Raw genomic sequence first — 13,366 nt, 5'->3', positions numbered from 1 at the left:
CCGGGGGTAGGTTCGGGGAGATCCCTTATGTTCGAGCCATCAGCCATGGAAGGATAGATGCCAGACAACCGCGCAGCAATCCAGTTACCTCGAGCTTGGAAGGCCTATATGTCTGCGATGGGGAGTATATGCTAGGAGAGGGATGCACAGAGATATTAGGGCAGAGGAAGGCATTCCACGACGCCGGGAATCCACGGGCTCCACCCTCCGATTTTGCACCAACCTCGAACCTTTTCCACACCCTGGAGATCATACCTCCGGAGCAATAGATCGTATGGAGAAGGGGTCGAACTGGTCAGCGCCAGCTGGCCTTTATCCACGAGATCTTGACGTTGCCGGTAAGCTGTTGCCGATGCACTGGGTGTCGGAATTCAGTCTGAAACGCAAGGCCCGAACACCTCTGGGAAGAGATATTGCGATCAGTGCTCTGCACAAATTTGGGCCGGGAAAAGCCATCTTCGATCCACGTCTCGGTACGAATGCGGCGACTCATGGCCAGCCCATTTCTCTGCCAGTGCAGATCACTGTCGACCTGAAGTCTTGGTCTCGGCTAGTTTCTACCGTCGACCATTCATTGATTTCATTGCGCCGCCATTTTCCATCTTTCCATTCTGCCATTCGCGACGATCCCGAGCAAGAGTCCCTCGATCACTCCCGATTGGATCTCGCGGCATAGGCATTGTCGAAAGGAGCTGAATACCTAGGCAAGATCTCCGGACAGATGGGAAAGGTTCGACCCTGTCGAGGACAGCAAGGGAACGGCCTTGCCTTATACTCTCTCTCCGCCCCGTCGATCATTAGATATGTATATATATATATATATATATCGAGAAAAAGAACTACTGCGCCCGGTGGGACTTTTCTCAAGCTTCAATTCCAGGTCAACGACGATTACGGAGAATCGGACTGATCTCGGGAGCACTAGAATTCGCAGGACAGCATCAACTCGTTATCAAGACGGAGCGAGCAAGACGCCTGCCTTGCTTTATGCACGATGGCGGGGGTAGGTCGAGGCTCTGGCTACCGTATGTACTACGCACTAAGTACTACGTATGTACCGTAGACTTTCACGACGGCCGGCAATGCACGACTGCGGGGCTGTGTGCATCTGCGACACGGCGACAGGCGGGTGGTTCAAGCCTTCTGCGGATCGGAACCTTGATTTAGCTGGTACGTCTCTCTGATCGCGCGAGCAAGTTGATTGGGCGCCCGAGTTGGCGGCCCCGTTCTCGTCGAAGGCCAAGGAAGCGAATGCGAGACGGGTACCGTACCTACCGTACAGTGAGTGCAGTACAGTAGTACGTACAGTACGGAGCGTGTGCACGGGCGGGGAAACGAAAAGGCGAAAAGGCAGGCTGACTTAGCAGTCTGACTTACTTTCGTCCCCGATGTTGTACTGACGAGACGGGTGTTGTACGAGACGGCTGCTGTGTGGTGGTGTACGGCAGGAATGGCCGCTGTCAGGGCTTGTCTGCGTATCCAGCGGTCGGCCACATGTGCGGCGGAGAGATATACGTAGCGAGGTAGCGAGGTAGCGAGGTAGCTACAGTATCTCTACTCTACCGGTACAACTACAACTCGGTACGATATCTCTCCTCTGTAGTCAGGAGCGTGACCTCATGCAGGTCCAGGTCCAGGTCCCGTTTCTTCCTCCTTCTTCGCACTCGCTAAGACGTCCAGACAGGTTCTGGCGGGACCCCGCCCGCCGCCGCTGTCACCGCCGCCGCTGCCACCGCTGCCAGCGCCGCCGTTGCCATCTTTCGCTACCGGTCTCCCGTCGTGGATTAGCTCCTGGGACACGCGGGCGAATGGGAGACGGGGGATCTTCCGCCCTGCTGCTGATGGGGAGTCAGATGCGGATGGACCCGCGCCCGATCTGCAGGCGGGTGGGGCCCGGGCCTTGGCTGGGAATGCCGTCTGCGCACCACGGGCCTGGGCACTTGTACAAGTACCGCCTGGATGGCCGTGGGTGGGTGAGCCGCCGTGGGGACCTCGATCGTGTTGACGTTTGGCCTTGAGCTGGATATCGAGCTTGACATTGATTTTGACATTGACCCGGACCGCGTTTTTCTTTCTTTCTTTTTCGTCTTTTGATCCAAGGCGCTTTCGTGGAATACACCCACGCGTCTCGACCAATCGAGCAATCGAGCAATCGATAAATCCAAATCCATCGATCCAGACATCCAGACGTCCAGACATCCAGACATCGAATAATGGGCGAGAGCGGCCCATAACCACCGCGACCCGCCGCTTCACCATCAACCAGGAACGAGGTCGGGCCAGCCCGAGTTTCCCGGATATCACCTCACCACACGCGAGCGGGCTGCTGGTCCTCCCCTGACTGACATCCACAGATCCCGACCGCACCATGGACGGGGGAGAGGAGGCCAGCAGGGACCCGGCACCGGACGACGAGGCCACCCAGCTCCGAGAAACGGGGGGGACTTCTCAGGGTCCCGCAGCCAAAGCACCCGCGCTCAATCTCCAGCTGCATCTCCTCGATCCAAGACTTCCCCGATGGCGATGGGTATCTCTTCTCATAAGGTAAGGCAAGTCGAGGCCCGAGCCAGGGGCAGAGGCAGAGCCTCATTCTCACTCTCACCCTCAACCTCACCCACAACTTCATCCTCACCCTCACCCTCACCCTCCCCATCCTCCCCCCCCCCCCCCCCATCTATACGCCCGTACATCTCACAACCGACCCTGTGAATCCGCACTGATAGAGGAGCGTTCCAGCCTCTGCTTCGGCCTCTTCCTCTCCCTGCTCGATACGACCATCGTCGCGACCGCCCTCTACACCATCTCCCTCGCCTTGTCGCCCACCTCGCTGCCGCTCACTAACTGGGTGGCGCTCGCCTACACACTCTCCTATCTCGGTTTCGCCGTCACGTTTGCACGCGTCGCCGACATCATCGGTCGTCGAGATGCCTACATGGCCGCCTTTATCATCTTCTTTGCATTCTCCATCGGGTGTGGCTTCGCGCAAACACTCACCCAGCTGATCGCGTTCAGGGTCCTGCAGGGCATTGGGGGATCGGGACTCTATAGTCTGACCTTCGTGATCATGTCCGAGATCTCGCCCGTCCGCATGCAGCCGCTGACGGGCGCGTTGGCCGGCGCCGTCGTGGCCATGGCTGGGGTCCTCGGGCCAGTGCTGGGGGGCCTCATTACCGATTTCACGACATGGAGATGGGTATTTTGGATCAAGTGAGTTGGCAACCTGCGCGACCTGCATCTTCTCTGATACCCGTGTTGACGCGGAGGGTAGCGCCCCAATCGGCATCGTCCCCCTCATCATGTTCGTGATCGCCTACCCACCTCCGTCCATGCTCTCCCCCGTCCGTCTACGTCCCTGGAAAGACCTCGATTTCTTCGGCGCGGCTCTCGTCATCGCCGCTTCGGTGCTGGTGGTCTTTGCCTTTCAGCAAGCAGGCCTCCATCCCCACTCCTGGTCCTCCGCCCTCTTCCTTGCCCCGCTCCTCGTCGGTCTCTTCCTCTGGCTCGTCCTCCTCGGCTGGGAGGTTCTCGTCTCCCGGAAGTGGGAAGCCCGCATCGCGACTATGTTCCCCCTCCGCCTGCTGAAGCGACGGGTATTCATGGGCCACTTCTTCGCCACCCTGCTCGCCGGCTTCCCCTACTTCGTCGTCATATACTCCCTGCCCCTGCATCTCCAGGTCGTCAACGGCAAGAGCCCGCTCGTGTCGGGCATTGCGCTCCTGCCGATGCTGGCGTCGATTGCCATCACGAGCTCGGTCGCGGGCTTGCTGAACAGTAAACGGGACTACATCTGGCCGACGCTGCTCGGGGGGGCGCTGCTCATGGTGATCGGATGCGCGTGCCTCGCGACGCTGGACCCGGTGCCCGACGTCCAGGCGAAAATGTACGGGTTCCAGGTCTTTGTAGGCCTGGGCTTTGGACTCCTCGTGTCCACCGTCTCGCTTGGGGCCAGTCTCGAATGCGAGCTGAGAGATAGGAGTACGTGTTGATGTTTGCACTGTCTCTACCCCCCTCTCCTCCCTCCTCCTCAAAGCCCCTTTTCCCTTTCGTCCGCCTGTCTATACCCCCCTCTCCTCCCTCCTCCTCAAACCCCCTATTCCCTTTCATCCGCCTGTCTATACCCCCCTCTCCTCCCTCCTCCTCAAACCCCCTTTTCCCTCTCATCCGTGCGCGAAAGAAGAGAGAACAAAGAAATGTATCTCAACTAACACCCCTCCTAGCCGTCGCTCAAGGCATTATCGCACAGACCCGCGTCCTCGGGGGCTCCCTCGGCATCGCCGCCTCCACCGTCTTCCTCAGCCTCCGGGAATCTTCCCTCGGCCCTTCCGACCTCGCTACGCTCCACACCGGCGCCTCCTCCCCGGCGGTGCGGAAGGCCTACACCGACGCCTTCTCCGCGAGCATGCGCGTCTGCGTTGCCATCAGCGCGGTCTGCGTGCTGGCGACCCTCCTGACGTACCGCCGGCGGCCGATGGTCATCATGGAGCGGCGGAGGGAGCAGGTAAGGAGTCATATCGCGCTGGAGATGGAAGTGAAAGAGGGGGCGGCGGCTGAGGAGACGAGTCGGGTATCGGCGACGACGAGTTGAATCCTTTCTTTCTTCTTTCTCTTTCTCTCCCTCTCTCTCTTTCTCTTTCTCTTTCTCTTTCTCTTTCTCTTTCTCTTTCTCTTTCTCTTTCTCTTTCTCTTTCTCTTTCTCTCTCTCTCTCTCTCTCTCTCTCTCTCTCTCTCTCTCTCTCTCTCTCTCCCTCTCTCTAACCCCCCCCCCCCCCCTCTCCCTCTTTCTCTTACTTTCCCTCTTTTTTATTTTTTCCCTCCGGAAATATCTCGGTTGGTGTATGTGTTCTATTCTGTTGTACTCGCATGGCGAAGGCGTTCTAAAAAATGAGAGAGATCTGCACTGCATATACTCCGTCACACATGTCGTAGGCTGGATCTTAGCGGTCGGTTCAGCGGGAAGGGAAAAAGGGAAGGAAGGAGGGAAGGGAAATGAATTTTGAAAAAATATATATATAAAAGAATTTTATGTATATGTATGCATGGGTTTTTGAAGAGTAAGGTGTTTTAGGATTGATAAGTGTGGTTGGTATGAGATGATGATGGTGATGGTGATGGTGATGGTGATGAAATTGATGATGGAAGGGGAAGTGGTTATTGAAGTGGTTATGGAAGTTGAATTGAAATAAATTGAACTGAATTAGATCGTAAGCGATAAAAGCGGAAGAAGAGAGCCGAGGAGTCAGGTTAAGTTAGGTTGAGTTAGGTTGAATTAAACTGAAAAGGTCTTTTCCTTCCCTTTCCCCTTCCCCTCCCCCCTTCCCTCCCCCCTTCCCCCTTCTCACCATCCCTATTACTATCACCATGCCTCTCCCCTCCCCTCCCCTCTTCCCTTCTTCTCTTAGCATACCCACAACCATACCCACCACCTCCTTCACAACTTCGCCCCTTCCCAACTTCCCAACAGCAGAATCAATTATCAAAACTCACCAAACTCACCAAACTCACAAAGCCAGCCAGCCTGTGAGTATCTCAAGTCCCAAGTAAGCGTCAAGTACCGATAAGCGTCAAGTAAGCGTCAAGTAAGCGTCAAGTATTCCTTGCTTCCTTCCTTCCTTTCTTCCTTTCTTCCTCCCAGGTCCGTCTCCCTCCCTCTCTTTCTCTCTTTCCCTCTCTCTCTCTCTCTCTCTCTCTCTCGGGACCCACACGGCGCGCCGGCGGGCCGGTCGAACCGTGCTGGCCCTCGCTGCGTCTTACTTAGGTACTTACCTACTTACTTACTTACTTACTGACTTACTGACTTACTGACTTACTTACTTACCCTTTACCGTTGGTACCGTATCGGCATGGGATCAGCAAGTAGCGCAACCCGCGACCCGCGACCCGCGACCCGAGCATGGGAGCTGATTTTCGCAGTGAGAAAAAAAAAAGAAAAAAAAAAGGAAAAAAAAAGAAAGGGAAGAAAATAAGAAGAAGAAGGAGAAGAAGAAGGAAGGAAAGAAAAAAAGGAAGAAAAAAAAAGAAATAATAATAATTATGATATTCTAGGTAATACTAACACAGATCAGAAAGTGATGCACCGGAGATTTCTTTTCAAAAGAGCGGACTTAACGTATTGAGCGGTAGGGTGGTGTTGATAGGAAAAAGACGGGGTCGTATAATAAAGAAGGGATCTATCTGAACGATCGATTGCGATGCTTCTTGTCGCGGTGAGAGCTGGGACGGTTGGAGAGGTTTTGGGATGGAGGAATGACTGTCGTTGAGATACCGGGTGATGCTAATGACGTAGGACCGTTGTCAAGAGAGGGCGTCTCCGATCGGCCTTCGACGCACCTTTGGGTACAGCTTTTGATTTTGGAACCAACGCGGTGCTCATTATAAAATAAGGGTTTAGATACTGACACCGGTCAAGATAGGCAGACAGGCCTTCGAAACCAGATCAGAGCAAGCCAGTTTATGATTTGGGAGATCTAGCCTTCCCAGCCCCTCGTCATCTGCACCGCCTTCTCCCACCTCGCGATCCGGCGGCCCTGATCCTCGGCGCCGATGGAAGGCGTAAAGACGGTCGTGCCCGCTGTGTTTACGTTCTTGAGCTCGTCGAAAGAGGACCACACGCCCACGGCGAAGCCAGCGGCGATGGCGGCGCCGAGGGCGGTTGTCTCGAGCATGCGTGGCCGCTTGACGGGGATGCCGATTAGGTCTGCCTGAGTCTGAAGAGACGTCAGTCCGAGCCGGAGGATCAGAGGGATGGTGGGTAATGAGACGAGAAGCGGAAGAAAGACGAAGGGGATGAGGTCTCTGGGAGCGATATCTTTGGGGCGATAGGAAGTTCTTTGCATACCTGCATGCAGAGGTCAGAGTTCGCCATGCCGCCATCCACAGCCAGCTCGGCGAGCTTTTTTCCGCTGTCCTTCTCCATGGAGTCGAGAATAGCTCGGGTCTGGAAACAGGTCGCTTCGAGGGTGGCCCGGGCTACATGACCTTTTTGCGTGTAGGCTGTGATGCCGACTATCGATCCCACTGGTCAGCTGTTTTTCAATTCTGAACTAGAAAATCAAGCCCGGGTAGAGGGAGGGAGAGGGGGGGGGGGGTGGTGAAAGAAGCAAAGAGAGCCTACAAATTGTTCCTCGCGCATCATCAATCCAGTACGGTGCAAACAGCCCGCTGAAAGCAGTCACAAACACACAGCCACCGTTATCCTCGACAGTCTCGGCCAACGTGCTGATCTCCTTGCTGGAACCGATGAAGCCAAAATTGTCCTGCAGGAACTTGATACTGGACCCAGCCACGGCAATACTGCCTTCAAGTGCGTATTGCGGCGTGCCGTCAAAGTCATAAGCCACCGTGGAGAGAAGGCCGTGCGAGGAGAACACAGGCTCGGGACCGACGTGATAGAGCAGGAAGCAGCCAGTACCGTAGGTGTTCTTTGCTCTTCCCGGCGAGAACCCTTTCTGGCCAACAAGCGCCGCCGACTGGTCACCTAGGCAGCCTGTGATGGGCACACCCGAAAGTACGCCTGTAATCAGCGTTCCGAAGGCTTCCGGGTCGGAGGACCGTACGATCTTGGGGAGATGGAGCTTGGTCATGTCGAAGCGAAAGAAATCGAGTAGGCGCTCATCATACTTCAATGTAGAGAGGTTCATGAACATGCTCCGGGAGGCATTCGTCGGATCAGTGACGAAGATGTTCTTCTTGGGGCCACCGTTGAGTCTGTAGACGACCCATGCGTCCATGGTCCCGAATGCCAGGGTGCCTCTCGCGTAGGCGTCTGCAACCTTGGGCTCGTTCTCGATCAACCATAGCAGCTTGCCTACGGATGGGTAGGTGGACAGCGGGAGACCGCAGATATCTTGCAGCTGATCTGACCCGAGTCGTAACTTGAGTTTCCGAATCAGAGCTTGCGTACGCGTGTCTGTCCACACAATGGCGTTGTAGAGAGGGTCGCCGGTCACGTTATCCCATACCACGGTTGTTTCACGCTGGTTGGTGATGCCGACCGCCTTGATCGACCTGACCGAGTGACCATTCTCCTCAAATGCCTCGACGGCGCCCTCGATGCAGGTCTCGATGGAGGTTATGATCTCTCGCGGGTCGTGCTCGTGCCATCTGTGTGCTGTGTGTCAGCGATGAAGTGTATTGTTTCGTCTCTGGTCTCTCTCTACACAAGGAATAATCAGGTATCCCTCCTTCCTTCACGATTCCTTACCCCGGCTGTGGATAGTACTGCTTGAACTCGACTTGATGCGAGGCAACGGGCTCGCCCTCACGGTTGAAGATCAAGAAGCGCGTACTGGTGGTACCTTGATCGATTGATCCGATATATGCCTCTTGGGGGGTGACAAGAAGGCAGGAGTCTGAGTCTACCATGATCATGAAGTCTTTGAAGAACAGGAGCTCCAGAGAATATGAAGTCGGAGATTGAAGATGAAGATGAAGTTGAAGATAAAGATCAAGCTGGAGAGAGCTCGGGACTTGGGAGCTACAGCCTGATGGCTCATCTTCGTTCCGACTGTAGTCGGTATGCCATATGGAAGCCTTAAGGCGACGCATGTGACCAATGACCGTGATTGCCAATATCGGATTGGATATCAAGACTGGTGGTCGATGCCATGTCCCACCATCGATCCTACCGAGAGATTCTCGAGTCCTTGACGAGAAGGAAGGCCGCAGAGTCATGGCCCCTCTTTCGGTGGTGCTTCTTGTACTTGGTGGTGTTTCACACCATGTTGATATCCGAACGCGGCCAGATCACCTCGATCTTATAACCCTGATGCCGTGCCATGTTGCCATGTCAGGGTGAGGGTGAGGATGAAAGTGACGGTTGGGCAGCCAAACGGAACCCGGTTGATCACGAGTGAGATGTTGATGATGCGAATGAGGAAAAGGAAAACGATCAGCTCTCATGGCGGGAAAGAGGAAGACATTGAGATCATGTGCTTGAAATCACGTGAAATTGAAAGGAAACGGCGTTGGATCATAGTCAAGTCACGACTTACCCCGACCCCAGATCGTCCCAAGGAACGAACAGCTTCCTCATTGGGCTTAACGTTGCCTGAATCTCGCTAAAATAGTCACAACCGAGTATTTTCTTTTTCTTTCACTTTTCTCTTCACTTCTGTTTCCTCGCCTCTCTCAACCTCGTCCAATCATCATCCCCAACCTCGTCCATCCGCCTCGAGATGTACCTGCAGACGCCAATGTCAACGATGCAGACGAATGCAGATGCCAGATGCCAGATTCCAGATCCCAGACGCTGGACGCTGGACGCTGGACGCCGGACGCCCTGATGCATCAAGTCAATCACGCTTCATCAACTGCTGCCTGACTCTCCGGGATTCCCGTCTGGCATGTCGAGAGCTCGAGGACAACTTACAAGAGAAACGTTCCCTAGCTGCTGCTGCAATTCTTGGCCCGTAACGCCAGTGGAAGGGCAGCAATGCATGACCTGATATTGCCTTCCCTTCTGGCGAAGAGGGAAATTCTTTGTCCCGCCCTGCATCTGTTACCTGTTACCTGCTACGCAATGCGCTGGCTACTCTACCGTGAGTAGGTAAGTATACAATGGGCGTTTGAAAGCCGAGCAGAGCCTTCCTCATTCTCCCTCGACTTGATGGGCTTGGTTACACGGCATGGTAAATCTATCTCCCTTCTGAGATTCTCGAGATAATCGAGTTTCACAAACGGTTATGGCTTGACGATGATGTCTTCGTCTGCTGCATGGGTCCGTTGCCGGTATCACTATATTACATCTATTACATCAGCAATCTCCAAACCTCGGTCGATTAACTGATACTGACGCTGAATGTGCTGAGATCAGATCCAGAAGCCTCTTTGGGGCCTGTCCCACGTAGAGGTTGTAAAAAAAGAGAGCCACGAGATCGAGTAGCACTTGCTGGGACGAGTGGCCTTTGATTCTAGGCCATTGGCCGATCAAATGTACATATTCTAAGCTCTGTGGCAATACAAGGTCTTTAGGCTCAATCATCCATCTGCCAATAGAGGAAGCAAATTCGGTACGAAGAAAGACTGCACTACGCTGCGCTATTCTCTCCCATATCAACCAAGTAAGTCACTTTCCCAAGAACTTGGTGAGGGACAGCAATCCTGTGATAGCGAGTCTGTGGCTTTCAAAAGGCATTGTCTTTCTTCCCCCAAACGGAATCTTGCTTCCCCAGTTGGCTTGGCCATCGATGCAGAAGATTACATCTTCACAGTAGACTTGAACAGGGACGGGGCTTTCGGATCGGTCTGGGTTTGGAGAAAGGTGGCTGTTGTTTTGTCGTGCCGCTTGTTCGTTCTCCAAACTCAGCGAAAGAGACTTCTGACTGTTTGGATCCATCTCAACTCCTGCCCGGTCACTGTGGGATGGGAGCAAGGTCTCGGATGGCATCGTCCCACAGTCACTGGTACTTTATTTGGCTGGGCGGCGTGGCGTGTTGCCGGTGATGCCTCCACGGCCGTTGAACCGAGTCAGAGTAGGTCGGTTGAACATCGTTACCTGTCAGTTCAGGTTCAAAATCAAAAGCATGATCTCCTCCTTGTCCCTCCCTACCATGCGTATCCCCCTGATGATAGCCACTTTCTTGCTTAGGTCATGATCGAATGAGAATGAGAAGTGCAGGTGCAGGTACAGGTACAGGTACAGGTACAGGTACAGCCGGCAGCCACTTTGTTCCAAGTCCCCCCAAGTGAGGGTTTGCGGGTTTGCGGGTTGCTCTTTGCGTCCGAACTGACAGCTCCTGCTCCTGCTCCTTCCTTCCCCAATGCCCAACATTCCACCACAGCTCACTGGTCACAGCCCACTGGTCTAAGCGTCATTCTTCTCTTTCTGTCTCTTAGCCCCCCCAGCGCCCCTTCCTCTTTATGTTGATTGCGGTTAGCTTAGTATTAATAACCCAGGGAGACCACTTCAACTTTGCTCTGTTTCTTTCTTCCTTTCTTCGAGACCCACGAACTCTCATCCTCAATTACATTGACGCCTCTCTCAAAATTTCAAATTCACATCTTCAACCATGGCAGACAACAAGGCCTTGCTGTCGAACCCGGCTATCTCGCACGACGAGTCTACGAAACACTTGAATGATCACACCTTCTCGCCCGCCGACTCATCGCACTCGGGCCAGAGAGGGATTCCTTGCGCCCTTACCGCCATGAGCGAGAAGGATATCCGAGAGGCGTACGGAGAACATGGTCCTGGTATCGACCACATTATCCCGCAAAAAGATGCTGTGCAGGCGCGACCGGATCTATGGTGGAGCAGGATGAGGCACATTGCCCGCGAGCCTCTGTCCGAGTTCTTTGGTGTCTTCGTTTTGGTTCTGTTTGGTGATGGGTAAGTGGTCGAGTCAGAGCTCGAGAGAATCCCGCCTAACAAATCTTCCAGGGCGGTCGCTCAAGTTGTGCTTTCGCGTGGAGCGAAAGGAGACTACCAATCAATCTGCTGGGGCTGGGGGTACGCTCTTCTTCCCCAGATACTCAGGAGTCAATGCTTACATGTATCGGTATAGTATCGGGGTCATGCTCGGCGTCTACGCATCAGGAGTAAGCTACAAGAACATTGCCAGATTCTCCGCATCAGCCCACTAACCGATGGGCTTAGAATTCAGGGGCACACATAAACCCGGCTGTCACGTTTGCCAATTGGTACGTTCCCTCTGAACACCAATGTCTGGCAGACTGAGCTAATGCCGATATCACAGCGTGTATAGGAAGTTCCCTTGGAAGAAGTTCCCCATCTACCTGTTCGCGCAGATCCTTGGTGCCTTTTGCGCGAGTGGCGTTATTTATGTATGAGCTTACTTCTTGCCCTCCCTCGCTTGTCCCTCTACTGCTCCCCCTGAGCACGAAATCGCCCCCAGACAAAGAACAAGTAGGCCAGACCAAAGCTGACAGAAATCTCTCACAGGCGAACTACAAATCCGCCATCACGGCTTATGAAGGTGGCCCAGATACCCGCACCGTTCCCGGCTTCTCCGAGAATGCTACCGCGGGCATCTTCGCTACATATCCCGCGCCATTCATGACCCGCAGCGGCATGTTTTTCTCCGAATTCATCGCTTCCGCGATCCTCATGTTCTGCATCTACTCGCTGCAGGACAACGGCAATCTGGGCGCCGGGAACCTGACACCCCTCGGCCTCTTCTTCGTCGTCTTCGGCATTGGTGCTTGCTTTGGCTGGGAGACGGGCTATGCTATCAATCTGGCCAGGGATTTCGGGCCACGGCTGATGACCTCCGCCCTGGGGTATGGACGTGGGGTGTGGAGCGCGGGCGACTACTACTTCTGGATTCCGATGGTAGCCCCATTCGTCGGTTGTTTGTTTGGAGGATGGCTGTATGACGTGTTTATATTCACTGGTAAATTCCTCTCTCTTCTCTGCACTTACTACTCTTCTGCTTATCCTACGCTCTCTCATTCTTTGTCATGAGTGCGTGGACTGACAGATGGTATAGGGGACTCTCCTATTAACACGCCATGGTGGGGATTCAAGCGCATGTTTGGGCTCAGCTCGAACAAGCAGAGCTCTCACGTCTGAATCTGTCATTGATTCTACGCGTTGAATCTGTCATCGATTCTACGCGTTGAATCTCTGAGAAAGATTCGATGATATTACGAGAAAGATGATTTGCAATGTGGCAAGGTACCGATTATAAGATCATTGTGGTTGAGATGGAGCTAGCTATAGCCTTTGTATTTGAAAAGGTATTTGTCTGAACGAGTTGAAGAAGATGAGCAATGATGGATGTACGTAGGTGGTATTCTGGGCGCGATTTCAAATTTGCCTAAATGAAGAATATTGTGTTGAATAAGTATAGCAACTAATGAATCCTTTATTTACACGGGCAAGCACTCGGTCGTTAACGTTCGTCGCACATGTCTTCCTCATGAACTACTGCACCTTCTCGCCGGCCCGTCACACCTAACGGCTACGCCTCAAGCGTGATGCCCTTTGAATCGGTAGTAACGCACAGGCCAACCAGATTCAGAGATAGTCTCTTCCCTCCTCCTTTCTTCCCCCCTCACAACATTGAATTATGCATAAACATAGCGGCTCCCGCCCTCCGCATAAGATTTCCTTTATCTTTTTTTTTATCCTTTTTTTTTCTTTTTTTTTTCTTTTTTTTTTTTTTTTTAAAAAAAAAAAGGATAAAAAAAAGATAACAGAAACCTACAAAAAGCCAAAAGATTTACCGCTCCCATCATCCTATCCTCGTGCCTTCCTCGCTCCCGTCTCGTCTCCTCCCGTCTCTCTCTGTCTGAATTAATCTCTTGAGTAGATCCGAGGGTGGATTCGAGGGTGGATTCGAGGCTGGAATAGCGAGATGGTTTGCATGGATAGATAGATGGATGGATGGATGAATGAATGAAGGAT

The 13,366-nt window shown here is 53.5% G+C and overlaps 4 protein-coding genes across 4 annotated transcripts; 3 read left to right on the top strand and 1 right to left on the bottom strand.

Annotated features, from left to right (window-relative positions):
- Positions 1 to 274: 274 nt before the first annotated feature.
- L3040_006851 (uncharacterized protein) lies at positions 275 to 676 on the top strand (the record flags this gene model as incomplete). The annotated part of the gene is made up of 1 exon (XM_007296760.2): positions 275 to 676. The coding sequence occupies one exon, from the start codon at positions 275 to 277 to the stop codon at positions 674 to 676; it is 402 nt and encodes a 133-aa protein (XP_007296822.2).
- Positions 677 to 2,368: 1,692 nt separating this feature from the next.
- L3040_006850 (uncharacterized protein) lies at positions 2,369 to 4,585 on the top strand (the record flags this gene model as incomplete). Its single annotated transcript, XM_066156055.1, has 4 exons — positions 2,369 to 2,544; positions 2,737 to 3,207; positions 3,269 to 3,975; positions 4,218 to 4,585. The coding sequence occupies 4 exons, from the start codon at positions 2,369 to 2,371 to the stop codon at positions 4,583 to 4,585; spliced, it is 1,722 nt and encodes a 573-aa protein (XP_066010873.1).
- Positions 4,586 to 6,464: 1,879 nt separating this feature from the next.
- On the bottom strand, positions 6,465 to 8,361 carry L3040_006849 (uncharacterized protein; the record flags this gene model as incomplete). The annotated part of the gene is made up of 4 exons (XM_007290428.2): positions 6,465 to 6,704; positions 6,836 to 7,002; positions 7,112 to 8,100; positions 8,201 to 8,361. The coding sequence occupies 4 exons, from the start codon at positions 8,359 to 8,361 to the stop codon at positions 6,465 to 6,467; spliced, it is 1,557 nt and encodes a 518-aa protein (XP_007290490.2).
- Positions 8,362 to 11,006: 2,645 nt separating this feature from the next.
- Positions 11,007 to 12,529, top strand: L3040_006848 (uncharacterized protein; the record flags this gene model as incomplete). The annotated part of the gene is made up of 7 exons (XM_007290430.1): positions 11,007 to 11,326; positions 11,378 to 11,446; positions 11,502 to 11,535; positions 11,594 to 11,637; positions 11,694 to 11,781; positions 11,900 to 12,350; positions 12,447 to 12,529. The coding sequence occupies 7 exons, from the start codon at positions 11,007 to 11,009 to the stop codon at positions 12,527 to 12,529; spliced, it is 1,089 nt and encodes a 362-aa protein (XP_007290492.1).
- Positions 12,530 to 13,366: the final 837 nt, after the last annotated feature.

This window comes from Drepanopeziza brunnea (genome assembly GCF_022702325.1).
Source record: "Drepanopeziza brunnea f. sp. 'multigermtubi' strain 214-2 chromosome Unknown ctg12, whole genome shotgun sequence".
Lineage (NCBI taxonomy): Eukaryota > Fungi > Ascomycota > Leotiomycetes > Helotiales > Drepanopezizaceae > Drepanopeziza > Drepanopeziza brunnea.
Note: the sequence above shows the minus strand (reverse complement) of the source record. Positions and strands in the feature narration are given on the sequence as shown.